Below are 26,726 nucleotides of genomic sequence, written 5' to 3'. Positions count from 1 at the left end.
AATATTTTTATTTCGGCAGCAACGAAACTATTTTTAAAAAATCTTTAATTTGGCGTAACTAACGAAGCAACTAAATGCGGAATAATTCAGGACAGTTTTTGTTTTATTGCCCAATCTCCCGAACTTTCACTAACTTACAAGAACTTGAAATACATAATACAAAAACTAACAAATGTGGAACGTCGTTCAACCTAGAAATTGTTTAGAATCCATTCCGAAAGACTATATTCATAATTTCCGTCGCCCCTTCGCCCTTCTCCATTCACTTTCACAAGAAGAAAATCCCCACCGAGCAGTGCGGCTCCACCCGATTCGCCCATGAATTTACACATGTCTGGCCTAGTCGACAGGAACGCTAGAGATTTTGGTATAAAACGCTTGAACGGCCAACAGAAATGCATCAGTTCTCTAGCTGCCTCAACCACCTCCTCACATCTCCAACATGAAGGTAAGAAAACAAAAAATGTTATTCAATCATCTTTAATAATTTTAATAGAAAAATTAATGTATACCTTTGTATTCTATTAGTTCTTCGTTCTCGCTGCCCTTTTCGCTGTTGCTGCCGCCAGCTCTTACAAGGCTGCCGAATACGCACCTAAATACGAAGCTAAATACGAGGAAGTCACTTATGTGAGTCTGCTGATGATCCAAAATAATTATCACATAAACTAAATCTTCAATTGGATTACGACATTTTCAGGCCCCTCAGCCCTACAGCTTCGAATACGACGTCCAGGATAAGGAATCTTACAACGACTTTGTCCACTCTGAGAAATCCGACTACAACGTCGTCACCGGATCTTACCGTGTTGCTCTTCCCGATGGCCGCACCCAGATCGTCACCTACAAGGCTGACGCTTCCGGATACAACGCCGATGTGAAATACGAAGGCGAAGCCCAGTACCCCGAAGAGCCCAAATACAAGGCTGCTTCCTACCCCGCCCCAGCCTACTCTGCCCCGGCCTACAAAGCCCCAGCTTACCCCGCTCCCACCTACAAGGCTCCCGAATACAAAGCCCCCGCCCCTGCCTACAAGGCTCCTGCTTACTCCGCTCCCGCATACAAAGCTCCCGTTTACACCGCTCCCGCCTACAAAGCCCCAGCCTACAAGCCCGCTCCTGCCTACCCTAAATACTAGGTTCACTTTATTCCTTCGAACAAATGTCAACATGATTAATTTAATGTAAAATTGGGAGTCAAAGATATATGAGGGCAACTATAGGTAATCTATAGAAGTCCAAATTATTTATCAAATAAAATTTTACAATAAAAAAATCATTCTTATTCTTGTTTTAATATACTAGTCTATTACTTCAACACATCAAAAAGCCCCCTAAATACTAGGTTCTCTTAATTCTCTCAAACATTTTCCAACATGAATAATTTAAATGCGGAACAATTCAGAACAATTTTTGTTTTATTGTGCATGAACCAATATTGATATTGAAATGAGAGAAAATACAATTGTTATTTTATACAGTTCAATTGGTTGCATTATCGCGATGGATCGAATGTGTCGGGTTGACGGAGAAATAGTTTTAAAGAAATCAATTGAAGAGAAACCAAATTCATTAAAATTTAATTGCCAAGTTAATGAAAAAAAATCCGAAATGTATATTTCAATTCACAGAAACTGCAAAATATGGGTTTTATTTTGACAGTGAGTTAGATTTCCATTTTTAGCAACTTGGAGATAACTTCTGAAACGAAATTTCTACTTTTCTCGGAAATTTCGTAGACAAACATGCTGTTATCAAAAAAAGATTTCATCTCCGAAGAGTTCATTGGGAACTGCTTCAATACACCGATAGCGTGTCGAATGGTATCTTTCGATTCCCAAGGTGGCGGGCTGTGGAAAACTAAATACTCAATCAAACAAGTCTTGATAGCGTAAGAAGACGGGCAAATCTTTCGCGGAATATCTAACTTTCTGTCTTGCTTGGTCTTATGGGCTTGAAGCGAAAATAAAAGCTTAAGGAGCTGATAGACCCTGGCCACACATTCTCCAGCGCTTAGTAACAAATCCCTCTCCACGGTTGGATAAGTTATCTGCCAATGGCTGCCTGCAGTGCGACGGTAAGGAACGAGAAAGGCGGGCACGTGACGAGGGATTGAGCACCATTTGGGAAATATGGCCGTTACATTATTGGATTGCTCTTTGCAGAAGTCGACGTCCACGGTGATATCGACGCTGGCTTTCATGGCTGGTGGATATCGACCTCTGTACAGAAAATGGATCGTCACGCAAGTTTCACCGTACCCGACTATTGGACCAAAGACGTGGACACTGGACACACTATCTTTAGCCGTGTCCACTAATTGGGTAAAGTGGCGAAGTAAACTACTGGAATTAATCGGTTCGTCAGCCTCTAGTGATGAATCCGCTTCACGACACGTTCCAGCGTAGACGACCTGTTTACAATTCGGGGCTGACTGGCGGAAATGTTTAAGAACGACAATTCAATTCACAATTCACAAGGCAGAAAGACGTCCGTCTTTTCAGAAGAACTTCCGCACATGTAGTACCGTTCGGTCTCGAAAAGTGGGTCAATTTCTTTAATTTTATGCAGGAGCCTAATCAGATAAGCGTCAACATCTCGGCTTACTTGACACCATTTACAAAAGTAATGGTTGTCGTAGCTCGGGTGAGAATGTTTGTCCAAGTAGTCGTTGATTTTCTTCATCGAGATGGTGTTGCTGTCGTGCCAAGCAGACAAGAGACTGAGCCACTTTTGGTAAGACGGAACCCAAATGTGCCTGGGTCGACTTTCGTACCGATAAGTGCAAATGTCGTTATAAGTGACTTTATTGTAAAAAATCTCTTTCTTCTTATGTGGCGATTGGACGAAAAACCGAGGCGCAAATTCTAACATGTCTCGAAGTTCGATTATACAATCTTGATTAAGATCCTCGTCGTCTTGGCAGCACTCTTTACATAGACTGAACGATTGGGTAGCTACTTCTTCCAGGTAATCCAATGGGGTTTTATAATTAACGTCAATGGGAACAGCTGGCAAATAGAGCATCAACTTTTTGACGGAATGAGGACAACCTAACAACGATGCATTCAGAATTATTCGTCCCATCGACTGCATGTCTAAACGTAAGCTGATACCGGCCGAGAGCTCGCCCAATAAAGAGTGGAGCCTCCCGCTCCAGTTTCGTGAAAATGCTTCCAACGTCGTAATTCCGCTTTTGGTTCTCCAGCCGATAATCTTTGCAGGGGAAGGAACGGCCGAGAGACAGCGAACGATTTCGATCACGTTTTCTCTGCAATAGTTTCTGCAGATGAATTGCAGGGCGTTCCAGCCCCCGCTGTCTGCACAATTGACGTCCGCTCCGTTCTCGATCAAGAGCCGGACGCAGTCGATGAGGTCTTGCGACCCACGAAAGCGGCACAGGATAATCAAGGGGGTGCGCATGTCGTTGTTTTTCGAATTGATATTGATTCCGTGGGAAATGAGCAAGCGGATAACGTCTGCTTCTCGTGACTGTAATAGCGGACCAATAAACTCAGAGAGTTGCTCCCGAAATCGGTCCGGCAGTTGACATCGAAATTGATACTATGCTGGAACAACAAGCTCAAGATTTCAAGTAAATTTTCGTTGTTGTAGTAGCGACTCACCCGGGCAACAAACAATGTTGACCAATGTGAAACCTATGTTCATTTTGGGTCGGTTTGCATTGGTTAATCTATATAAATAAATTGAAATTGGGCCACGGCTGGAAAAATAATGGAATTTCATTTTCAAAAAGCCAAGTCAATATGAATTTTGGGCCAAGTTTAGATAGTCAGTTTTAACCAATGTAAATACCCCGATCCCAATCCAATGTCTATGCAACTCTGAGTTTTCGATTTGTATGCATCGCGTTTAACCAATATGCAACCAACATTTCATTTCTAATGAAAGAGTTTCAAGATTAGTTAAGCATAGGGACAAGTTTAGAAATTCAACAGTTCAATTACAATTCTCTTAATGGGAAACCAACATTTCACTAACACTGATTTTCTCAGCTTAGCCCAAAACTAAAATGGAGAGGTTGGTACCGCATATGGTCAAGCTTGCCAATCCAATACGAAAAAACTAGTCGTTGCCAATATTCGACCAACAATTTATTACTAAAAATTATGCAGTAGATGAATTCCAACATTTGTTTAGCATAGGGCGCAGCTTACAAATTCAATCGTAAAATATGAGTCTTACATCGGTAAACCAACATTACGTTAATAATGAATTTTCAATCGAAATTTTTCAATCAAATGACGAGCTAAGTACAACATTGCGCTAAACTTAAAAATCCAACTGAGGAAATACAAGTGTACTATCGGGAAACCAACATTCTTCAAATATTGAATTTCTTTACGTTAATTCAATAGTTAAAGAACGATCTGAAAACAGCATGGGGACAAGGTTATGTAGGAATTAGCCTGATGAAATCCAAGTTTCCATTCGGCCAACCGGCACTCTACCAACACCGAAATGTTATACGGATATCAATAAGTAATCGCCAAGATTAAAACGGTTTCAAATCACATCCCACAAAAACAAGAAAACACACCCGATATGTAATAGCGATTACCATGTAACCAACACACTTGAATCGGCTTTGAATTGTCAACCCAATAAACTGCCAATATTATTAGCCTACATCCAGCAATGTCTGAATTCCAAATCTAGTGCAAAATAGGTAAAACAAGTTAATGCCAAATAATTGAGCCAGGATATTTCTAAACAACTGAAAATGTATTCGTTGGAGTGATTTTGTGTGGAGTATCTAATGTTCAACCACAGTCAAAGTTTGTTGAGATATTTTTACAGACGTGAGAACAATATAATATTACATTTCCGACTACTGGGGACGAAAAAATTTCAGAAGACAGGGTACTTTTTATACTAAGATTCAATGAAGATAGCAAAAACTTGATAATTTGTATCAAGAAATGGTCTAGTGGTTAGAGATTTCAGCTACAGTTTCACTGGTCAGTGGTTTTCTTTTTCAATTTAACCTTCTTAATTGCCTATCTAAAGGTGAATTTATGTCCGGTTGTAGGCATTTTATTATCCTTTTTTAGGCAGTTATTGTCCTAAAATTATTTTTTCCAAAAATATTTAAAATAATTTTCTCCAAATAACGGACACGTCATTGGAGTCCATGTGGAAGTTTCGGTTAAGTCAAAAATTTATAGTGTATCGAAACTGCATTTTATACCAATTCAAACGAAGACCAACTTCACCTTACAAATATAATTCATGACTCGAACCAAAATTTTTGCATTGGAACTGATATGCTAGCTGAAATGTCGATATGGAATCTCTTTATTGAATTATGTGTGACATCATTTGGCACAATGGTAAGGTGTTCATCTAGTGAGCGGATCTCAGGATGGTTCATGGTTCAATTCCAGAATTAGGTAAAAAGGTAATAAATGGTTATAAATAAATTTCTAAATCATCTTTCTTAAAAATTATTAAATAGGCAAACATAATTAACGATTAACGCAACAAAGAATGGCATATATTCGAAAGCTACTCGATATGTTGGATATCCTACGATCATCAACAGTTAACCAGTTCTGGAATTCCGGTAGTCCCCGATACTTGGGAGAGAATCGGTACCTGCCACCTTTTTTAAACCCAGAATCATATGGTGGAGTATATTGGAATACCAGTACTGGCTAGATGTTGGTAACCTGTTACTGTGAATGTAATAGTGGACCAATGTTGTTTTCCTCCATTATTGGCTCCAGATCGGAGTCGCACATCGGCCCGGGCCTGTTCCAATATTTTAATTGTGTATACTGGTAGAACATTGGTACAATATTGGTGATCAATATTGTAATTATGAACTGGTAGAATATTGGTAGAATATTGATGATCAATATTGGCTTCAATATTAAACCATGCCTGGTCCGCTGTGCGGCAACAATGTTGGACCAACCATTGCTTTTGGCTCGGCAGCAACATTGGACCAAGCGAAATTTTTTACCCGGGTCAGAAGCAACAAGGCATTGCATCCGTCGTCGTTCTTGGCATTTAAATCTATTCCGTGCTGAATCAACAAGCGGAATAGGTCAACAAGATTCTCGTCTGCGTGATAGCGACAGAGTAGCAAGAGAGCGTTCCATCCCTTCAGATTTCGATGGTTAATGTTGATTTGTCGTTGACACAATAATAGCAGAGACTGAATGCAAGGGAAAAGATCGCTGCATCGATTCGTCCGACATAGCAGGAGTAACGGATTGTTTCCATCGACGTCGACGCAGTTAATGTCGACGTCGAGGTCCTGGACAAGGTGAATCAGTCGCTCTATTCTGCCTTTGGTGGCTACTGGGTTGGCGCATAATGCCAATAGTTCTTCTTTTTTCTGAAAAATTTTATAATTACGCATCAGAGATCAGATATAAATACCAGTGAGAATGTTAGGTTAGAATTAGTGCTAAACTGTGATAACTTTAGCTACTATACCTTATTTTTAAAATATGGAAGCAGATGCACCGAGTTGGTGGTGATGCTTGGAAAAGCTACGAAGCTTATTTCCATGTTGGGTAACTTAGATTTTAACTTTTGTCCTGGGGAAGTGGATGAGTGTCGTTAACGTAGCCATTGTGTCAGAAACGCAGGAAACGAACTGCGCCAACCTAATTACCAACAATGTAATATATATCATACTAAAAATATTATCTTTTGGCGTGGGACCTTGATCACACCTTTATCACAATGAAGCCGTAGCATACAAGTTTAATATAAAAAAAAAAAAAAAAAAAAAAAAAAAACGCAGATAAAACCAGAACTTGCTACACATTTAAAATATTTCATGATTGATTTTCGTATTAGTCAGGTACGTGATGACGATTGAAGCTGACCAAAGATGAGATAATGATTTTTAAGTCAATTGTTGTCACAGATGATAACAAAAAATACCCCGGGGAAATTTATTAATTTGAAGAAAGAATGTTGAGTGAACCTATCAGCACGAGTTACGTGCGCACTCTCATTTCACAATTCAGCGTACAGGATAAAAGTTTGAAATTCTAAATCTAGTATTTATTTTTTTTTTTTTTTTAACATCTGTGCTCTTCTTAATCTGCTCTCTGCATTCTTCGATTTGAAGTCTAATGCTATATGTCGAGAGCAGTTTTCCCGTCAACGTCCATTTCATTGACGACATCAATAAATTTGTCAATAATAAAATCAAACAAATCGACTGGAATTTCTGGCCAAGAAGCGGCAATGAGGAGTTGTGTCTGGTTGCTTCTATTCCGGATGCGTACGTCAACAAAATCGTCACTCTCCTTTAGCAACTTTTTGGTTGCTATCTTTGATTTTGAATTCAGCGCACAGAATAGAGCAGTGCGATTGTGCTCATTGTCGCGTGATGTCTTATCTAGAATCAGATTGAATAGATCAACTGGTATATTTCCATTCGAGTCTTTTTGATTCAGGTTTGCACTCTTTTCCAAATACATTTTGATTTTAAATTTCGACGGTGATCTTTCGGATAGTGCCCAGTGTAAAGGAGTTGAACCGCACACATCCATAGATCAACTTCAATTTCTGAGTTTGCCTTACTTAGAAGTTTGTCAAATAGTTGATTTCGACATTTAAGTTTAGTAGCTAAATGAAGTGGGGTCTCACCAAGAGAATTGGTGGTATTGATGTCACCATCCCATTCATCTAGAATCTTTTCAACGACTGCCCATTTTTCTCCGTACAAAGCCAAATGCAGAACCGTGCCGTTCGTGTGATTCACCACACCGCCGCCATTACTTGTTCCACTAAAATCAAATTCTTCGTATGAATTTAGATACTGTAAAATTATGTAGAGAACATTATTCTGATCCGATGAATTATTACTGGTGGCATTTTTCTCCTCCGTCCATATCTTTTCTAGAAAAAGCTTGTACCCATTCCAGGAGGGTATAGCCTTGAGAGTCGGCACTGTTAATGTCTGTTGTAAATTTCTCCACTAGACGTGTAAATTCCGCGAAATCATTATCGATGATCGCTTTATAACAATCCATTTGATCACAATTTAGAATGTGACTGTAACTTGATTGCATCTGGGTCGAAGGCGGAGCCAGCAGCAGCTTTCTGGATGGTGTGTTGAAATCTATCAACTAGACCGCTTGTTACAGTCGATCACATTTTCCCTTCGCCATTAGCCCTTTCGAATACGAACGATGCGAAATTTTGACAGTTTGTAGTAAGGAGATTGTACGCTGTGCTCACTTGACTCGTATCCCATAGAGCCGCCAATAAAGTGGAGAGCGCTGCGTGATTGCCTACAGCACTTGCCAAGGCTTTCGTCGGCTCGAGTCTTAGCATGGGACCACATGAGACTTTTCTTTTGCACGTTGTAGGCTACCCATATTTAATCACTTCAGATCCTTCAGAGTCGGTAAATTTATTCAAAACATTCGATTCAGTCGGTTGTTTGGGCGACGATTGACGCAGAATAATGTAAATGCCGGTAAATGCCATTTTTTCGAGAGACCACCACGTACGCGGCTACCGTCAGTCGAGTTTTCCGTTCTGAAAATGACGAAAGCATGAATGAAGACGTTGTTTGATTGCACACTAGATGTAAGAGGATTGGAGTAGACCCAAACCCATCTAACAATGTCTTGCAACAAAGGTTTCAGAATTTGCACATTCGACTTTGAACTCTTTAAATACTGGGCAAAATTCAAATCATACACTTTTCTGTCGTCATCTTGGTGACCAAAATATTGAAGAAATAATTCCGGTATTTCACTGACGGTGTCGACTTCCGTACTCACATCCTGTACGTAGAGAAGTTTATTAATGAACTTTTTTCCTACGGCAAGGTCGGCTGAAGCAGAAGACATATTTTATTTCTTTGATTATTCTTATTGGTCGCTTTTCGATGTGATTTCATCAAATTGTGCGTTCGACGGAATGTGAGCCGCCCAACGGGGAAAACAATCTGATTTAGGAAATAATATGATTATTAGAATATGAAAGAAAAACACTTTTTGGGTCTCATTACCATTAGACATATTAAAGGACTAAATTGAAGACGCGCATAGATTGGTTATTATTGGGTATGCTATTTTTGCTATGCATATCTTACGCTTCTCAGAGATTAAGAGGGGTTGCTGAAAATATATAGAGCTATATCTGATTGCATCGTTTGATAAAGTATATGTGACAAGAAGCCAAAGTCGAAGTGAGTAAATCAATATGGGTATCAAGTACGATAGTTCCTCCGTCCAGTATAAGAAAAACCTTGAAAGCCTTCGGTTTGTACTTTTCCCTTAACGCTGTCCATTTTGATTTCCCGACACCATACAGAATGTCTCTCGATGAAGTAAGTAGCCTATTTTCCTGCGCATCAACATTTTCGAAAAGTAAACTGTTTTTAGTGCCGAGAATTTTACTTTTCTTCATTACAGAAATTCAACAAAGCTGCCGAGGATATTAAGTCTTTGAAAGCAACGCCAACGACCGACGAATTTAAAGAAATCTATGCCTTGTTTAAACAAGCCACTGTTGGAGATGTGAATGTCGGTTAGTAATACTATCATAATTTTTGAAACCTTCAGTTGTTAATTTCACAGACTTTATACCTATATGTGCAATCTCGATATTTGTTTTACAGCTCGTCCCGGCATGTTGGATTTAAAAGGTAAAGCTAAATGGGATTCTTGGGAATCGAAGAAAGGCATGTCCAGTGAAGCTGCCAAGGACGCCTATGTTGCTAAGGCTGCAGAGTTGGTGGCAAAGTATGGTGCATGATGAGAGGACAAGGACGTATGCTCTGTGCTATTCTGTAATTGGATCATATTACACGGTCGTGAACTCATGATATCTGTTTTTGGAGAAAAATGTAACGGAGGGGAAAATGGAGTTAAGCTCTTCTTCCACTTGCCCAATCTCCCGAACTTTCACTCTGTTCCATGTTGGGTGGTAACAAATAAATACAAGTTATAAGCCCCTGCTATGAAAGAAATTTGCGTCAAACCCACATTCAAAAGGTGAAGAAGACTGACATCACTTTTGAAAATTTATTTTGATTCTACATTATAAGAGCTTCCCCCTATCTTAATCCTTTCGTACTAAAAATAGGGGCTTAAAATTCAAAAGAGGTAGCTGATTAATATGAGATATGTTAAATATATAGAAAATCAAAATTAAACAAAGAAGAGTCGTTAGGTAAATAAAAAAATCCTATCTTTTTGAAGTCTTATAAAGTTGCTTTATTTCTGATTTACAAGACTAAATCACATGAACTTGAAATACATATAAAATACAAAAACTAAAAAAATGTGGAACAAGTCGTTCAACCTAGAAATTATTTAGGGTCCATTCCGAAAGACTATATTCGTAATAATATCCGTCGCCCCTTCGCCCTTCTCCATTCACTTTCACAAGAAGAAAATCCCCACCGAGCAGTGCGGCTCCACCCGATTCGCCCATGAATTTACACATGTCTGGCCTAGTCGACAGGAACGCTAGAGATTTTGGTATAAAACGCTTGAACGGCCAACAGAAATGCATCAGTTCTCTAGCTGCCTCAACCACCTCCTCACATCTCCAACATGAAGGTAAGAAAACAAAGAATGTTATTCAATCATCTTTAATAATTTTAATAGAAAAATAAATGTATACCTTTGTATTTTATTAGTTCTTCGTTCTCGCTGCCCTTTTCGCTGTTGCTGCCGCCAGCTCTTACAAGGCTGCCGAATACGCACCTAAATACGAAGCTAAATACGAGGAAGTCACTTATGTGAGTCTGCTGATGATGCAAGATAATTATAACATAAACTAAATCTTCAATTGGATTACGACATTTTCAGGCCCCCCAGCCCTACAGCTTCGAATACGACGTTCAGGATAAGGAATCTTACAACGACTTTGTCCACTCTGAGAAATCCGACTACAACGTCGTCACCGGATCTTACCGTGTTGCTCTTCCCGATGGCCGCACCCAAATCGTCTCCTACAAGGCTGACGCTTCCGGATACAACGCCGATGTGAAATACGAAGGCGAAGCCCAGTACCCCGAAGAGCCCAAATACAAGGCTGCTTCCTACCCCGCCCCAGCCTACTCTGCCCCGGCCTACAAAGCCCCAGCGTATCCTGCTGCCCCAGCTTACCCCGCCCCAGCTTACAAAGCCCCAGCCTACCCCGCTCCCGCCTACAAGGCTCCCGAATACAAAGCCCCCGCCCCTGCCTACAAGGCTCCCACTTACTCCGCTCCCGCATACAAAGCTCCTGTTTACTCCGCTTTCGCTTACAAAGCCCCCGCCTACAAGCCCGCTCCTGCCTACCCTAAATACTAGGTCCCCTTTATTCATTCAAACAATTGTCAACACGAATTTAATTTAATGTAAAATTGGGAGTCAAAGATATATGAGGGCAATTGTAGGTGATCTATAGAAGTCCAAATTATTTATCAAATAAAATTTTACAATAAAAAAATCATTCTTATTCTTGTTTTAATATACTAGTCCATTACTTCAACACATCAAAAAGCCCCCTAAATACTAGGTTCTCTTAATTCTCTCAAACATTTTCCAACATGAATAATTTAAATGCGGAACAATTCAGAACAATTTTTGTTTTATTGTGCATGAACCAATATTGATATTGAAATGAGAGAAAATACAATTGTTATTTTATACAGTTCAATTGGTTGCATCATCGCGATGGATCGCCTTGCGTCGGGTCGACGGAGAAATAGTTTTAAAGAAATCAATTGAAGAGAAACCAAATTCATTAAAATTTAATTGCCAAGTTAATGAAAAAAAATCCGAAATGTATATTTCAATTCACAGAAACTGCAAAATATGGGTTTTATTTTGACAGTGAGTTAAATTTCCATTTTTAGCAACTTGGAGATAACTTCCGAAACGAAATTTCTACTTTTCTCGGAAATTTCGTAGACAAACATGCTGTTATCAAAAAAAGATTTCATCTCCGAAGAGTTCATTGGGAACTGCTTCAATACACCGATAGCGTGTCGAATGGTATCTTTCGATTCCCAAGGTGGCGGGCTGTGGAAAACTAAATACTCAATCAAACAAGTCTTGATAGCGTAAGAAGACGGGCAAATCTTTCGCGGAATATCTAACTTTCTGTCTTGCTTGGTCTTATGGGCTTGAAGCGAAAATAAAAGCTTAAGGAGCTGATAGACCCTGGCCACACATTCTCCAGCGCTTAGTAACAAATCCCTCTCCACGGTTGGATAAGTTATCTGCCAATGGCTGCCTGCAGTGCGACGGTAAGGAACGAGAAAGGCGGGCACGTGACGAGGGATTGAGCACCATTTGGGAAATATGGCCGTTACAGTATTGGATTGCTCTTTGCAGAAGTCGACGGCCACGGTGATATCGACGCTGGCTTTCATGGCTGGTGGATATCGACCTCTGTACAGAAAATGGATAGTCACGCAGGTTTCACCGTACCCGACTATTGGACCAAAGACGTGGACACTGGACACACTATCTTTAGCCGTGTCCACTAATTGGGTAAAGTGGAGAAGTAAACTACTAGAATTAATCGATTCGTCAGCCTCTAGTAGTGATGAATCCGCTTCACGGCACGTCCCAGCGTAGATGACCTGTTTACAATTCGATGCCGACTGGCGGAAATGTTTAAGAACGACAACCTTATCAAATTCACAAGGCAGAAAGACGTCTGTCTTTTCAGAGGAACTTCCGTACAGGTTATACCGTTCAATCTCGAAAAGTGGGTCAATTTCTTTAATTTTATGCAGGAGCCGAATCAGATAGGCCTCAACATCTCGGCTTACTTGACACCATTTACAAAAGTAATGGTTGTCGTAGCTCGGGTGAGAATGTTTGTCCAGGTAGTCGTTGATTTTCTTCATCGAGATGGTGTTGCTGTCGTGCCAAGCAGACAAGAGACTGAGCCACTGTTGGAAAGACGGAACCAAAACGTGCCTGTCTCGACTGTCGTTCCGATAAGTGCAAATGTCGTTATAAGTGACTTTATTGTAAAAAATCTCTTTCTTCTTATGTGGCGATTGGACGGAAAACTGAGGCGCAAATTCAAATTGTTCTCGAAGTTCATCTACACTATCGTGGTTAAGATCCCGGTCATCTTGAGAGCACTCTTTGCATAGACTGAACGATTGAGTAGCTACTTCTTCCAGGTAATGCAATGGGGTTTTATAATTAACGTCAATGGGAACAGCTGGCAAATAGAGCATCAACTTTTTGACGGAATGAGGACAACCTAACAACGATGCATTCAGAATTATTCGTCCCATCGACTGCATGTCTAAACGTAAACGTATACCGGCTGAGAGCTCGCCTAGTAACGAGTGGAGTCTTCCACTCCAGTTTCTAGAAAATGCTTCTAATGCGGTAATTCCGTTTTTGGTTCTCCAGCCGATAATCTTTGCAGGAGAAGGAACGGCCGAGAGACAGCGAACGATTTCGATCACGTTTGCTCTGCAATAGTTTCTGCAGATGAATTGCAGGGCGTTCCAGCCCCCGCTGTCTGCACAATTGACGTCCGCTCCGTTCTCGATCAAGAGCCGGACGCAGTCGATGACGTCTTGCGACCCACGAAAGCGGCACAGGATAATCAAGGGGGTGCGCATGTCGTTGTTTTTCGAATTGATATTGATTCCGTGGGAAATTATTAAGCGCATAACGTCTGGTAGATTCTCGCGACTGTAATAGCGGACCAATAAACTCAGAGAGTTGCTTCCGAAAGCGGTCCGGCAGTTGACATCGAAATTGATACTATGCTGGAACAACAAGCTCAAGATTTCAAGTAAATTCTCGTTGTTGTAGTAGCGACTCAGAAGCAACAAGGCATTGCATCCGTCGTCGTTCTTGACACTCAAATCTATTCCGTGCTGAATCAACAAGCGGAATAGGTCAACAAGATTCTCGTCGGCGTGATAGCGACAGAGTAGCAAGAGAGCGTTCCATCCCTTCAGATTTCGGTGGTTAATGTTGATTTGTCGTTGACACAATAATAGCAGAGACTGAATGCAAGGGAAAAGATCGCTGCATCGATTCGTCCGACATAGCAGGAGTAACGGATTGTTTCCATCGACGTCGACGCAGTTAATGTCGACGTCGAGGTCCTGGACAAGGTGAATCAGTCGCTCTATTCTGCCTCTGGTGGCTACTGGGTTGGCGCATAATGCCAATAGTTCTTCTTCTTTCTGAAATTTTATTACGTTTCAGATATGTGAGAATGTATAGGTTAGAATTAAAGCGATATTGTGAACTTTAGCTAAAGCACTATACCTTATTTTTAAAATATGATAGATGCACTGAGTTGGTGGTGATGCTTGCAAACATGTTGGGTATAACTTATATTTGACTTTTGTTTTGGGGAAGTGGATGAGTGTCGTTAACGTAGCAATGCTTTGCGTCAGAAAATCAGTAAACGAACTGACGCCAACCTTTTTACCAACAATGTGATATGTTATATTAAAAATATTATCTTTCGGCGTGGGACCTTGATCACTCCTTTATCGCAATGAAGCCTCGAATGGAGCCAACAAGTTTAATATTTAAACAAAAAAAAAGCAGATAAAACCAGAACTTGCTACATACCTTTTAAAATATTTTATGATTGATTTTCGTATTAGTCGGGATGGTAGGTACAGTGCTGGTCCACTTATCAGACCGCCTGCCCATACGACCAATCCAGGTATACGACCACCCTTTTGCTTGCACCACTTTCTGGCGCGAGATTCCCCTAGTTCAAATTTTTCTGTCGATAAACATGCCGCGACTTGAATTATTGTAATCCACTTCAAGGTATTTTGTTTTTAAATCATCTTTGACCTTCATTATTGAAAAAGGGTTGGACTTTTTCGAACAAAGATGAATTTCGTCAGTCGTAACAATTTGTTTTCCTTAAGCAAAGTGTTACTAAGATTCAGTCATCACCTTCTACATACTACTAATTCATTTGGTCGGTTATGCGACCATCCAATTATACGACCGCTGCACAAAGTGGTCGCATAAGTGGACCGGCACTGTACGTGATGACGATTGAAGGACCAAAGATGAGATAATGATTTTTAAATCAATTGTTGTCACAGATGATAACAGAAAATACCCGTCGGGCTAATTTATTAATTTGAAGAAAGAATGTTGAGTGAACCTATCAGCACGAGTTACGTGCGCACTCTCATTTCACAATTCAGCGTACAGGATAAAAGTTTGAAATTCTAAATCTAGTATTTATTTTTTTTTTTTTAACATCTGTGCTCTTCTTAATCTGCTCTCTGCATTCTTCGATTTGAAGTCTAATGCTATATGTCGAGAGCAGTTTTCCCGTCAACGTCCATTTCATTGACGACATCAATAAATTTGTCAATAATAAAATCAAACAAATCGATTGGAATTTCTGGCCAAGAAGCAGTTGTCTCTAATTGCTTCTATTCCGGATGCGCGTACGTCAACAAAATCGTCACTCTCCTTTATAGCCCTTTAGCAACTTTTTGGTTGCTATCTTTGATTTTGAATTCAGCGCACAGAATAGAGCAGTGCGATTGTCCTCATTGTCGCGTGATGTCTTATCTATAGAATCAGATTGAATAGATCAACTGGTATATTTCCATTCGAGTCTTTTTGATTCAGGTTTGCACTCTTTTCCAAATACATTTTGATTTTAAATTTCGACGGTGATCTTTCGGATAGTGCCCAGTGTAAAGGAGTTGAACCGCACACATCCATAGATCAACTTCAATTTCTGAGTTTGCCTTACTTAGAAGTTTGTCAAATAGTTGATTTCGACATTTAAGTTTAGTAGCTAAATGAAGTGGGGTCTCACCAAGAGAATTGGTGGTATTGATGTCACCATCCCATTCATCTAGAATCTTTTCAACGACTGCCCATTTTTCTCCGTACAAAGCCAAATGCAGAACCGTGCCGTTCGTGTGATTCACCACACCGCCGCCATTACTTGTTCCACTAAAATCAAATTCTTCGTATGAATTTAGATACTGTAAAATTATGTAGAGAACATTATTCTGATCCGATGAATTATTACTGGTGGCATTTTTCTCCTCCGTCCATATCTTTTCTAGAAAAAGCTTGTACCCATTCCAGGAGGGTATAGCCTTGAGAGTCGGCACTGTTAATGTCTGTTGTAAATTTCTCCACTAGACGTGTAAATTCCGCGAAATCATTATCGATGATCGCTTTATAACAATCCATTTGATCGCAATTTAGAATGTGACTGTTACTTGATTGCATCTGGGTCGAATGCGGAGCCAGCTGCAGCTTTCTGGATGGTGTGTTGAAATCTATCAACTAGACCGCTTGTTACAGTCGATCACATTTTCCCTTCGCCATTAGCCCTTTCGAATACGAACGATGCAAAATTTTGACAGATTGCAGTAAGGAGATTGTACGCTGTGCTCACTTGACTCGTATCCCATAGAGCCGCCAATAAAGTGGAGAGAGCGCTGCGTGATTGCCTACAGCACTTGCCAAGGCTTTCGTCGGCTCGAGTCTTAGCATGGGACCACATGAGACTTTTCTTTTGCACGTTGTAGGCTACCCATATTTAATCACTTCAGAGTCGGTAAATTTATTCAAAATATTCGATTCAGTCGGTTGTTTGGGCGACGATTGACGCAGAATAATGTAAATGCCGGTAAATGCCATTTTTTTCGAGAGACCACCACGTACGCGGCTACCGTCAGTCGAGTTTTCCGTTCTGAAAATGACGAAAGCATGAATGAAGACGTTGTTTGATTGCACACTAGATGTAAGAGGATTGGAGTAGACCCAAATCCATCTAACAATGTCTTGCAACAAAGGTTTCAGAATTTGCACATTCGACTTTGAACTCTTTAAATACTGGGCAAAATTCAAATCATACAATTTTCTGTCGTCATCTTGGTGACCAAAATATTGAAGAAATAATTCCGGTATTTCACTGACGGTGTCGACTTCCGTACTCACATCCTGTACGTAGAGAAGTTTTTTAATGAGCTTTTTTCCTATGGCAAGGTCGGCTGAAGAAGAAGACATTTTTATTTCTTTGATTATTCTTATTGGTCGCTTTTCGATGTGATTTCATCAAATTGTGCGTTCGACGGAATGTGAGCCGCCCAACGGGGAAAACAATCTGATTTAGGAAATAATATGATTAATTAGAATATGAAAGAAAAACACTTTTTGGGTCTCATCAGGAAAAAAACAAACAAACAGATTTGCATTTCGCAACCAGCACCTAACATGCTGATCGCATTATATTTAGTAAAAAAAAGTCAAGAATTTTCAAATGCGCTTATAGACGAGTCAATACTGAAATAATTAAGAAAGGAATGTTAAAAATTAGGCAGAAAAGTCAAGTAATATCATACAGACCAGATATATACCGTAGTGCAGAAAATGTACTTTTCACTCACCATGCAATTATTTGCTTGGCAATTTTTGTTTCAAAGTCAGAATTTTTAAAGAGGCGGATTCCGCGGATAAATGTGAAAATCTTTAGCTGCGCTTCGAACGGGAGTTGACCATGTACGGATACAACGTCGGTTTGTATGTACTAGGTGGGGTATGTCTTGGGCGAAATTGCCTGGGCTCGTCTTTTTTGGTAGGCTTCGCAATCACTTTTGGTTTTGAACGATGTTTTTTGATTGCCCGTCGATCCGGTTGATCCTTATTTAGCTTAGTGGATGGAGGTTTGTAGGTACTGACAGGTGCCGGTTTGGCCCGGAATGGTTTGGGCGCACAATCACCAGATGATTTGACGGCAGCCGCGACAGCTGGAGCAGCAGGTTTCATTCCCGCCGAAGGGATTACCTGGAGTTCTTCGGGCCTTTTACTGGTCTCTGTTCGGTGCCTGGCCATCTTAGGTTTTCTGATTTGGATTTTCGATTTTAACTCCAATTTCGGGAGATTATCGCCAGCGTCTTTGTCATCGCTAGTAGCCGATAAATCGTTCGTAGAAATAACGTTGACTATTTCAAAAGGAGCTATGGGAGGGTCTGGTATGGTCGAATTTAAAGTTTCCTTAGTCACCTCGTTTACAGTGTCCTGAGGTTCGAGAGAAATTACGTTACTCTTCGGTTGAATATGCGGTTCTACCGGTAGCACTGCTTCCGTGTTGAGTGTTTTCTTTGTCTTCAGCGGGGTCTTTAGGTTTTTTCTGTAATCGTTCAGCCGATTCCAAATGCGCTTTATGAATCCAACCAAGCCGAAGGAGTAATCGTTTCGGACGTAAAGTTTGGACAGTTTGACTTTCAAACTTCGTCGCTTGATAGTTTCGTCGTCGGTTTCGTAGCCTACATCAGAGTCGCCTTCATGAGTCGTTTTCCTTGATTGTGCGGGTCCCTTGAACCAAGATAACAACAGCTGTTCTTGTGCCGAGGATAATTGCCCACAGTCGTAATAAGGTTCATTGTCCAGTATCGCTTGTAGCAACTTCTCGACGGATTCTTTGTCGCCGCTCTGGAGATGTTGCGTTAACAGGCTGCGGGCAGTGTTCCTTTTCTTTTCGGCGCCAGAATTCTCTCTCTTTAACAAGACCTCCAGCAATTTGATGTTATTGCTAGATCGTCTCCTGTCCTCACGACTCACATTTTCCGGAAGCGGCCGACAAAATTCTTCGACGGAGAGCTCCAATATCAGGTTAGCGATATTATCTTGGAATTCCTTTTGCTTTTTAGACAGACCACGACACCTCCACAGTTTGTTGTACATGTGGGAGACTCCGGGGTCTTGCAGAGCTCTGGTAAAAAATGCAAATGCGAAAGTCTGGTAGTTGCTGCTTCGTTCGTTCCCATTCGACTGATGATTGAGCTGGTAATGATCAAAAAGGGTTTCAACTCCAATGGAGCGACGAACGGCGAACCAATAAAATAAGAGTTCAAATAAGAATTCCACTAGTAGAGGCGGGAATTCATTGATTACGTAGAGTTGCAGCATGGTAATCATAAACAGGTTGTTTCTTGTCAAGGGATCGATTACTAGCGCTGATAGTGTCCAGAGCGAGCAAATCTTGAAGTATCGTTTTATCTTCATCCACATTTCCTCGATTGGATCTTTCTCCCAGACAATTGGATCTATGGGATTTTCTCCAACGATACGGAAATAAATTTCGCGAAAAACAAGGAAAATTACAAAGGGAGGAAGCAGTCCCAAAGTTGTTAAGAATTGGAATGCTTCTACGAAGAAATTCATTTTGTAAATCAAATGAAATATCACGTCGAAAGTTCAGAAAATTAACTCAATAACGTTCTGTATGCAATACAATGAAGGAATGATGCCTCCATATATGCATTCCGTTTCGGTGTGAGGTACTGCAACATGCGTATCGCGCACATTCTATCCCTAATATTACAATTTCTATTAACGTGACGGTAACAGAGTTTACAAATTTGGAAAGACGAATATATTTCACAGATTATTCAAATTAACACGAAATTGATCATTAAAAATAGATTGGAGATATCAACCGGTTAATTAAAAAGTCGTCAAAGGTGTTGTGGCTGATTGCTCAATCACTTTGATCGCCTAGCGGTATAAAACGCAACTACATTGCGTAACTGACGGCAGTTTAATATTAGGGCGGATAAAACCGCTCAAAGATCAATGTCTGAATCAACTATGTCTGGTCGCGAACTTGACGGTAAAAGATTTCGACATGACATTTATTTTAAAACATGAGTCGGCCATCGTTATTTATAATGGTGATGCATCAAATTATTTTTTTTAGTATAAATTCTTCCCAGTTTGATTCAAGGGACTATATAGTCATATAGATTCCTTCAGATTCTAGGAATATCCGTAATTAAAACCAGGTACGATTTCTTCCTTATAACAAGATAGCTTTCTTGTTGTCTGTATCTGTTTACGCAATGTCGTTATACTCTCTAAGAAACGCTGTGTTGAAAAAGGGAAACATGACCATGCTTTGAAAATATTCTAAATTCTATGTTTTCAAAACGGAAACACAAAGTTTAAAAAATGGAGTAAATTTCTTTTTCTCATTTTTACCTTCGCGCCACTTTTGACATTAAACTTAATAAACGCCCCTCATTAAACGACACATGATTTAACTAAACATTGCGTTAAGAAAAGGTAAAAATGTTAACTTTTTGCATCTCTTTGGCGGGATGTAAAAAACAAACATTTTGAAACATCAACAAATGAAATAAGTATAAATCGCGTGAATTGGTTTGATAATCAAGTTTATTGCAAACCTTATCTTTATTTGTATACATCCTAGCGATCCTAGCAGAAAATTATCAACGGCTTGTTTCGTCCAAATTTCACACAGCGGCGGTAGAATAATTATTCAACATACTTAATAAAAGGCCCGTGCCACTTATTTTTCTAGAGTACTTAAGTTGTGTTCCTACTTATCTGTAAAACTGTGATTTACAGATGAGTATGTTAACATACTTATTCATGAAATAAAAAATATGACTGCGATGGGTATTGAACTCGGGACTCCCGAGTGGCAGTTCGATGCTGATCCACTGTGCCATTCTAGATATAACATGAATCTTTCACAATCATGTCATATTAGACGATGGGCGTTGGGACCTTTGAAAATTTTTCCGAATATCCAAACATCACTTCCAATTCGAATCGTAGCACCCATCACACACACCACACAAATGAAATAAAAAACATTATGTGAGCCATTTGGCGACACACTCGATGCATAGATATGCTTAGTCAACTATATCGACGGATCAACTAGATGTATAGGCCATTTCACGCACCGTGCCTATGCACGTTACGTATGTTTAGGCAATACGCATACATATACCATACGAAAGAAACAGCAGTTAATGAAAAGCTTTTTTTACACTAATTGTGTAAAAGTATGTTGACTGATAGTACTTTTGGGACTTTAAGTACTTAATCTCTTCAATCGTAGTTATTTGATAAAGTTGTTTATGGCTTTCTTGAAACTATGTTTGGAATTGTCCCCTCAATGTTTTTTTTTTCTAATAAAATGAATATGTAGAGGATGCAGAAGATTAGATTTTTACCAAATCAGGTATAAATGCATTAGCTGCAAATTAAGGTATTCAACTTTAAAGTTAATTCATTTATTTATGTAAATAAAATTTTTTAAGAATTTCGAGAAATATGCAAATAAGGGGAGGGATAACAAGGCCATGGCTTCCAGCATAGCCTGGGGTTCTTTCGGGGCGGTTAGGTTAAAAACAAAAAGAAAACAAATGTGTTTGGTTGGGGGGAATCATTTTTGTTTCGAAAAAAATTTCTAAACATCGTGTGTCGGAGGAGGTGACAAACAAGTCATGTTTAGATATAGCAAAACATTAGTTTCCTTTTAGAACACAGCGTTTCTTAGAGAGTATCTTCAATACGACCAAAATGATTCATTGCAGTTTTATCTACCGTTATACATAACACAAAATTAAAAACGGTGATGTCCAAAATCTGACAAATCTTCTGTCTACAAATATAAAATGGCGTTTGTCAAATTTAATGAAAAATTGATTTGTCAGAAGTGGGATTTGAACCCACGCCTTCTATCGAAGACCAGAATTCTATTCAACCGGGCGTCCCGGCAAGCTGTTAGCTTGAGTCTGGCGCCTTAGACCGCTCGGCCATCCTGACATATCTGCATCGAATCCAGAAAAATCCCAATGCTACTTAACAACGGGATTATCATGCCATTCCCGTTTTTAACCGTGATGATTGGTGCTTGCAGATGATTGGTTTTGATAGATATTACTTGCAAACGACAAGTTTAATGGTTTTATTGGTATATAGTTTCAATAATCCCAGCCGAATTAATGATTAGACGTTAGTAATTTGTTTAGTCTGATAAACATATTAAAATCTATCTTATTAATATTCTGATGATTAACAGTCAGTCAAGATGGTTGCTTGCCCAAGTTTTCGGTTTGGAGATTTTGTCCATCATCAAGTTTTTTTTCAGAAAAAGGACTGAATTAAAGACGCGCATAGTTTGGTTATTATTGGGTATGCTATTTTTGCTATGCATAATTTACGCTTCTCAGAGATTGAGAGGGGTTGCTGAGAATATAGAGCTATAAATCTGATTGCCTCGTTTGATAAAGTATGTGACAAGAAGGCCAAAGTCGAAGAGAGTAAATCAATATGGGTATCAAGTACGATAGTTCCTCCGTCCAGTATACGAAAAACCTTGAAAGCCTTCGGTTTGTACTTTTCCCTTAACGCTATCCATTTTGATTTCCCGACACCATACAGAATGTCTCTCGATGAAGTAAGTAGCCTATTTTCCTGCGCATCAACATTTTCGAAAAGTAAACTGTTTTTAGTGCCGAGAATTTTACTTTTCTTCATTACAGAAATTTAACAAAGCTGCCGAGGATATTAAGTCTTTGAAAGCAACGCCAACGACCGACGAATTCAAAGAAATCTATGCCTTGTTTAAACAAGCTACTGTTGGAGATGTGAATGTCGGTTAGTAATACTATCATAATTTTTGAAACCTTCAGTTGTTAATTTCACAGACTTTAAACCTATATGTGCAATCTCGATATTTGTTTTACAGCTCGCCCCGGCATGTTGGATTTAAAAGGTAAAGCTAAATGGGATTCTTGGGAATCGAAGAAAGGCATGTCCAGTGAAGCTGCCAAGGACGCCTATGTTGCTAAGGCTGCAGAGTTGGTGGCAAAGTATGGTGCATGATGAGAGGACAAGGACGTATGCTCTGTGCTATTCTGTAATTGGATCATATTACGCGGTCGTGAACTCATGATATCTGTTTTTGGAGTAAATGTAACGGAGGGGAAAATGGAGAATAGCTCTTCTTCCACTTGCTTAATCTCCCGAACTTTCACTAAATCGCATGAACTTGAAATACATAAAATACAAAAACTAAAAAAATGTGGAACAAGTCGTTCAACCTAGAAATTGTTTAGAGTCCATTCCGAAAGACTATATTCGTAATATCCGTCGCCCCTTCGCCCTTCTCCCTTCTCCATTCACTTTCACAAGAAGAAAATCCTCACCGAGCAGTGCGAAGCTCCACCCGATTCGCCCACGAATTTACACATGTCTGGCCTAGTCGACAGGAACGCTAGAGATTTTGGTATAAAACGCTTGAACGGCCAACAGAAATGCATCAGTTCTCTAGCTGCCTCAACCACCTCCTCACATCTCCAACATGAAGGTAAGAAAACAAAAAATGTTATTCAATCATCTTTAATAATTTTAATAGAAAAATAAATGTATACCTTTGTATTCTATTAGTTCTTCGTTCTCGCTGCCCTTTTCGCTGTTGCTGCCGCCAGCTCTTACAAGGCTGCCGAATACGCACCTAAATACGAAGCTAAATACGAGGAAGTCACTTATGTGAGTCTGCTGATGATGCAAAATAATTATCACATATAAACAAAATCTTCAATTGGATTACGACATTTTCAGGCCCCCCAGCCCTACAGCTTCGAATACGACGTTCAGGATAAGGAATCTTACAACGACTTTGTCCACTCCGAGAAATCCGACTACAACGTCGTCACCGGATCTTACCGTGTTGCTCTTCCCGATGGCCGCACCCAAATCGTCTCCTACAAGGCTGACGCTTCCGGATACAACGCCGATGTGAAATACGAAGGCGAAGCCCAGTACCCCGAAGAGCCCAAATACAAGGCTGCTTCCTACCCCGCCCCAGCCTACTCTGCCCCGGCCTACAAAGCCCCAGCTTACCCTGCTGCCCCAGCTTACCCCGCCCCAGCTTACAAAGCCCCAGCCTACCCCGCTCCCGCCTACAAGGCTCCCGAATACAAAGCCCCCGCCCCTGCCTACAAAGCTCCCACTTACTCCGCTCCCGCCTACAAAGCCCCAGCCTACAAGCCCGCTTCTGCCTACCCTAAATACTAGGTTCACTTTATTCATTCAAACAATTGTCAACACGAATTTAATTTAATGTAAAATTGGGAGTCAAAGATATATGAGGGCAACTATAGGTGATCTATAGAAGTCCAAATTATTTATCAAATAAAATTTTACAATAAAAAATCATTCTTATTCTTGTGTTAATATAGTCTCTTACTTCAACACATCAACAAGTGTAGCATTTGCAATTGCCCAAACCTAACTTCTCAATAATTCGACGAAATCTCTGCTTACAGTTACATATAGTGTCATTGTAAACCTTCCTGGTCCGATAAAGCTGTATCGTCGCTTGTATTGATGTTATTAGCTAATTTCTTTAATCTCCCTTTTAAAGTTTACAGTTTGTCTATGTGCCGTAGTCGAGGATAGTATAGGGCCTATGGACGTCTTTTGACATGATACGCCCAAATTGGCGTCTTCGAAAAGACCTAGCTCAATTTCAAGCACACCAAACAATTGAGTTGTCAACTTTTCCACTGTTCACAGCTATGGGCCTTATATTTGCCATCACTTTAATTTAGATGGTGTATACAAGACAATTGTCGCTTTCCGTCAACGTAATCTATAAAGGATATATTTATCCTTTTAATAACGGTCGATGAAGGCTGTGTGCTGTGCTGTATTGGTCGTTTGTAAATGTTAACGATTAGCTTCAGATGATGAGCGTTCATTTATTTATAGATGTATAAGAATTTGGATCATGTGTAGTACTGCATCATTCTGTATAGTCTAGAAATAATCAAGAAGAAAATTTATGATGAGGTCATTCTTAAGTGAATATCTTCATAGAATTCAAGAACTGTTGTTTTCAGACTGCTGCATGTAGATGTGATTATAATCTATGAAACCCTGACCCAGTTCAAGGAAATTGCACCTTCTCCATGGAGGAGCTGCCAACTTGCCAATCCCTTCGTATAATGGTTGCATTAGCTCACATATGCGAGATCCGGCGAGATCTATAATTGCTCTTAGACGATAGTGATACGCATTTATGTTAAACCACTATACACTCATAGAGCTATAGAATTAAGGCGTTTGATCGCTTAACTTCTTAGTCACATATAGGTATGCGATGTGAGAATGTAGCTAATGTGGGGAAAGTAGTTCAAAGTCTTTACGAGTGAGACGATCATCCATCAAGATAAAAGGTTGGAACATTTTTTTTTTTTTCGTATCCACCGAAACAATTCTTTGTGAGTTAACAGAACGCTACGAGGAATAAAGAATAGAAAATTCAATTTTACTATCACTTGGGAAGCTTAATATATTTTTGATAATAGTTATATGGGACTGTAATAAACATTAAATACTACTCGCCCAGGTACAACAGAAAACAAATACAATTTGAATAATTATTTATGAGACATGTGCTAGAAATGTGGCAAAAATGTTTGGGGGCGAATAAAACCTCAAACGGTTTTCGCTCTCGTTGACCGACATATTGGCCTGGAGAGATAATCGGGTTGTGCCGTGTTTTGCACGTTCTCTTCTTTATGGCAAGGGGTCTCCCGAACCTTCACTATATCGCAAGGACTTGGACTACATAATACAGAAACTTCCAAATGTGGAACAATTCCTCTTTCAACCTAGAAATTGTTAGAGTCTACTTAGAGAGGCTATTCATAATTTCCGTCGCCCTTCTCCATTCACTTTCACAAGAAGAAATCTCGAAATCTCCATCGAGCAGCGAAGCTCCACCCGATTCGCCCACGAATTTACACATGTCTAGCCTAGTCGACAGGAACGCTAGAGATTTTGGTATAAAACGCTTGAACGGCAAACAGAAATGCATCAGTTCTCTAGCTGCCTCAACCACCTCCTCACATCTCCAAAATGAAGGTAAGAAAACAAAGAATGTTATTCAATCATCTTTAATAATTTTAATAGAAAAATAAATGTATACCTTTGTATTTTATTAGTTCTTCGTTCTCGCTGCCGTTTTCGCCGTTGCTGCCGCCAGCTCTTACAAGGCTGCCGAATACGCACCTAAATACGAAGCTAAATACGAGGAAGTCACTTATGTGAGTCTGCTGATGATGCAAAATAATTATCACATAAACTAAATCTTCAATTGGATTACGACATTTTCAGGCCCCCCAGCCCTACAGCTTCGAATACGACGTCCAGGATAAGGAATCTTACAACGACTTTGTCCACTCTGAGAAATCCGACTACAACGTCGTCACCGGATCTTACCGTGTTGCTCTTCCCGATGGCCGCACCCAAATCGTCTCCTACAAGGCTGACGCTTCCGGATACAACGCCGATGTGAAATACGAAGGCGAAGCCCAGTACCCCGAAGAGCCCAAATACAAGGCTGCTTCCTACCCCGCCCCAGCCTACTCTGCCCCGGCCTACAAAGCCCCAGCGTACCCTGCTGCCCCAGCTTACCCCGCCCCAGCTTACAAAGCCCCAGCCTACCCCGCTCCTGCCTACAAGGCTCCCGAATACAAAGCCCCAGCTCCCGCCTACAAGGCTCCCACTTACTCCGCTCCCGCATACAAAGCTCCTACTTACTCCGCTCCTGCCTACAAAGCCCCAGCCTACAAGCCCGCTCCTGCCTACCCTAAATACTAGGTTCTCTTTATTCTCTCAAACATTTTCCAACATGAATAATTTTAATTCAAAATCGTGAGTCAAAGATAGATGAAGGCTGCTATAGGTAATCTATTGAAGTCCGAAATTATTTATCAAAAAATACAATTTTACAATTAAAGATCATTATTTTTCTTTGATATCTACTACTGTATATACTTAACATGGGATGGCCCTTTTTTCAGAGCAGAAAATGTGTTGGCCGCCCCCAAAAACTCGAATTCGTCGAAAGCTTTTGCTTTTTTCCGGGTTTTATCCTTTTTTCAGCTGGGTTTGGTTT

The 26,726-nt window shown here is 40.1% G+C and overlaps 6 protein-coding genes and 1 non-coding gene across 13 annotated transcripts; 5 read left to right on the top strand and 2 right to left on the bottom strand.

Moving 5' to 3' along the window:
* The first annotated feature begins 308 nt into the window (after positions 1-308).
* Positions 309-11,657, top strand: LOC124337184 (adhesive plaque matrix protein-like). Of its 4 annotated transcripts, none has more exons than XM_046791280.1 (4): positions 309-448; positions 529-630; positions 701-1,138; positions 11,517-11,657. In XM_046791280.1, the coding sequence occupies exons 1-3, from the start codon at positions 443-445 to the stop codon at positions 1,136-1,138; spliced, it is 546 nt and encodes a 181-aa protein (XP_046647236.1). In that variant the 5' UTR covers positions 309-442; the 3' UTR covers positions 11,517-11,657. The 4 variants fall into 4 exon arrangements, with proteins under 4 accessions (XP_046647236.1, XP_046647237.1, XP_046647235.1 ...); XM_046791281.1 differs by lacking the exon at positions 11,517-11,657 and adding an exon at positions 11,309-11,338; XM_046791279.1 differs by lacking the exon at positions 11,517-11,657 and adding an exon at positions 1,345-1,485.
* On the top strand, positions 9,227-9,831 carry LOC124337317 (acyl-CoA-binding protein homolog). The gene is made up of 3 exons (XM_046791423.1): positions 9,227-9,333; positions 9,419-9,533; positions 9,625-9,831. Exons 1-3 carry the CDS (start codon positions 9,319-9,321, stop codon positions 9,759-9,761), a joined length of 267 nt encoding a protein of 88 aa, XP_046647379.1. The 5' UTR covers positions 9,227-9,318; the 3' UTR covers positions 9,762-9,831.
* Positions 10,430-11,308, top strand: LOC124337757 (adhesive plaque matrix protein-like). Its single transcript, XM_046791782.1, has 3 exons — positions 10,430-10,570; positions 10,651-10,752; positions 10,823-11,308. The coding sequence occupies exons 1-3, from the start codon at positions 10,565-10,567 to the stop codon at positions 11,306-11,308; spliced, it is 594 nt and encodes a 197-aa protein (XP_046647738.1). The 5' UTR covers positions 10,430-10,564.
* A 108-nt stretch (positions 11,658-11,765) lies between the features above and the next one.
* LOC124337756 lies at positions 11,766-14,311 on the bottom strand. The gene is made up of 2 exons (XM_046791781.1): positions 14,258-14,311; positions 11,766-14,172 (listed from the first exon to the last, which is right to left on the bottom strand). Exons 1-2 carry the CDS (start codon positions 14,309-14,311, stop codon positions 11,839-11,841), a joined length of 2,388 nt encoding a protein of 795 aa, XP_046647737.1. The 3' UTR covers positions 11,766-11,838.
* A 7,151-nt stretch (positions 14,312-21,462) lies between these two features.
* On the bottom strand, positions 21,463-21,580 carry Trnal-caa. Its single transcript has 2 exons — positions 21,543-21,580; positions 21,463-21,508 (listed from the first exon to the last, which is right to left on the bottom strand). It is a non-coding gene; the product is annotated as a tRNA-Leu (tRNA).
* A 520-nt stretch (positions 21,581-22,100) lies between these two features.
* LOC124337315 (acyl-CoA-binding protein homolog) lies at positions 22,101-22,847 on the top strand. Its single transcript, XM_046791421.1, has 3 exons — positions 22,101-22,214; positions 22,300-22,414; positions 22,506-22,847. The coding sequence occupies exons 1-3, from the start codon at positions 22,200-22,202 to the stop codon at positions 22,640-22,642; spliced, it is 267 nt and encodes an 88-aa protein (XP_046647377.1). The 5' UTR covers positions 22,101-22,199; the 3' UTR covers positions 22,643-22,847.
* A 141-nt stretch (positions 22,848-22,988) lies between these two features.
* On the top strand, positions 22,989-26,567 carry LOC124337170 (adhesive plaque matrix protein-like). 4 transcript variants are annotated; one of them, XM_046791257.1, is made up of 4 exons: positions 25,587-25,690; positions 25,771-25,872; positions 25,943-26,230; positions 26,261-26,567. In XM_046791257.1, exons 1-4 carry the CDS (start codon positions 25,685-25,687, stop codon positions 26,426-26,428), a joined length of 564 nt encoding a protein of 187 aa, XP_046647213.1. In that variant the 5' UTR covers positions 25,587-25,684; the 3' UTR covers positions 26,429-26,567. The 4 variants fall into 4 exon arrangements, with proteins under 4 accessions (XP_046647214.1, XP_046647212.1, XP_046647213.1 ...); XM_046791258.1 differs by lacking the exons at positions 25,587-25,690; positions 25,771-25,872; positions 25,943-26,230; positions 26,261-26,567 and adding exons at positions 22,989-23,126; positions 23,207-23,308; positions 23,381-23,983; XM_046791256.1 differs by lacking the exon at positions 25,587-25,690 and adding an exon at positions 23,049-23,126 and having other exon boundaries at positions 25,943-26,567.
* Positions 26,568-26,726: the final 159 nt, after the last annotated feature.

Source organism: Daphnia pulicaria, chromosome 4 (genome assembly GCF_021234035.1).
Source record: "Daphnia pulicaria isolate SC F1-1A chromosome 4, SC_F0-13Bv2, whole genome shotgun sequence".
NCBI classification, from domain to species: Eukaryota; Metazoa; Arthropoda; class Branchiopoda; order Diplostraca; family Daphniidae; genus Daphnia; species Daphnia pulicaria.
This window is presented reverse-complemented; position numbering and strand designations above follow the sequence as displayed.

Bases quoted from the DNA above. Each gene is read 5' to 3' on its own strand.
- LOC124337184 (XM_046791280.1), top strand. The intron at 631-700 runs GTGAGTCTGCTG...CGACATTTTCAG, and splicing joins AATACGAGGAAGTCACTTAT to GCCCCTCAGCCCTACAGCTT.
- LOC124337317 (XM_046791423.1), top strand. The intron at 9,534-9,624 runs GTTAGTAATACT...TTTGTTTTACAG, and splicing joins TGTTGGAGATGTGAATGTCG to CTCGTCCCGGCATGTTGGAT.
- LOC124337757 (XM_046791782.1), top strand. The intron at 10,753-10,822 runs GTGAGTCTGCTG...CGACATTTTCAG, and splicing joins AATACGAGGAAGTCACTTAT to GCCCCCCAGCCCTACAGCTT.
- LOC124337756 (XM_046791781.1), bottom strand. From the start codon at position 14,311: ATGTTTGCAAGCATCACCACCAACTCAGTGCATCTATCATATTTTAAA. The intron at 14,173-14,257 runs GTATAGTGCTTT...ATAAAATTTCAG, and splicing joins TATCATATTTTAAAAATAAG to AAAGAAGAAGAACTATTGGC.
- LOC124337315 (XM_046791421.1), top strand. The intron at 22,415-22,505 runs GTTAGTAATACT...TTTGTTTTACAG, and splicing joins TGTTGGAGATGTGAATGTCG to CTCGCCCCGGCATGTTGGAT.
- LOC124337170 (XM_046791256.1), top strand. The intron at 25,873-25,942 runs GTGAGTCTGCTG...CGACATTTTCAG, and splicing joins AATACGAGGAAGTCACTTAT to GCCCCCCAGCCCTACAGCTT.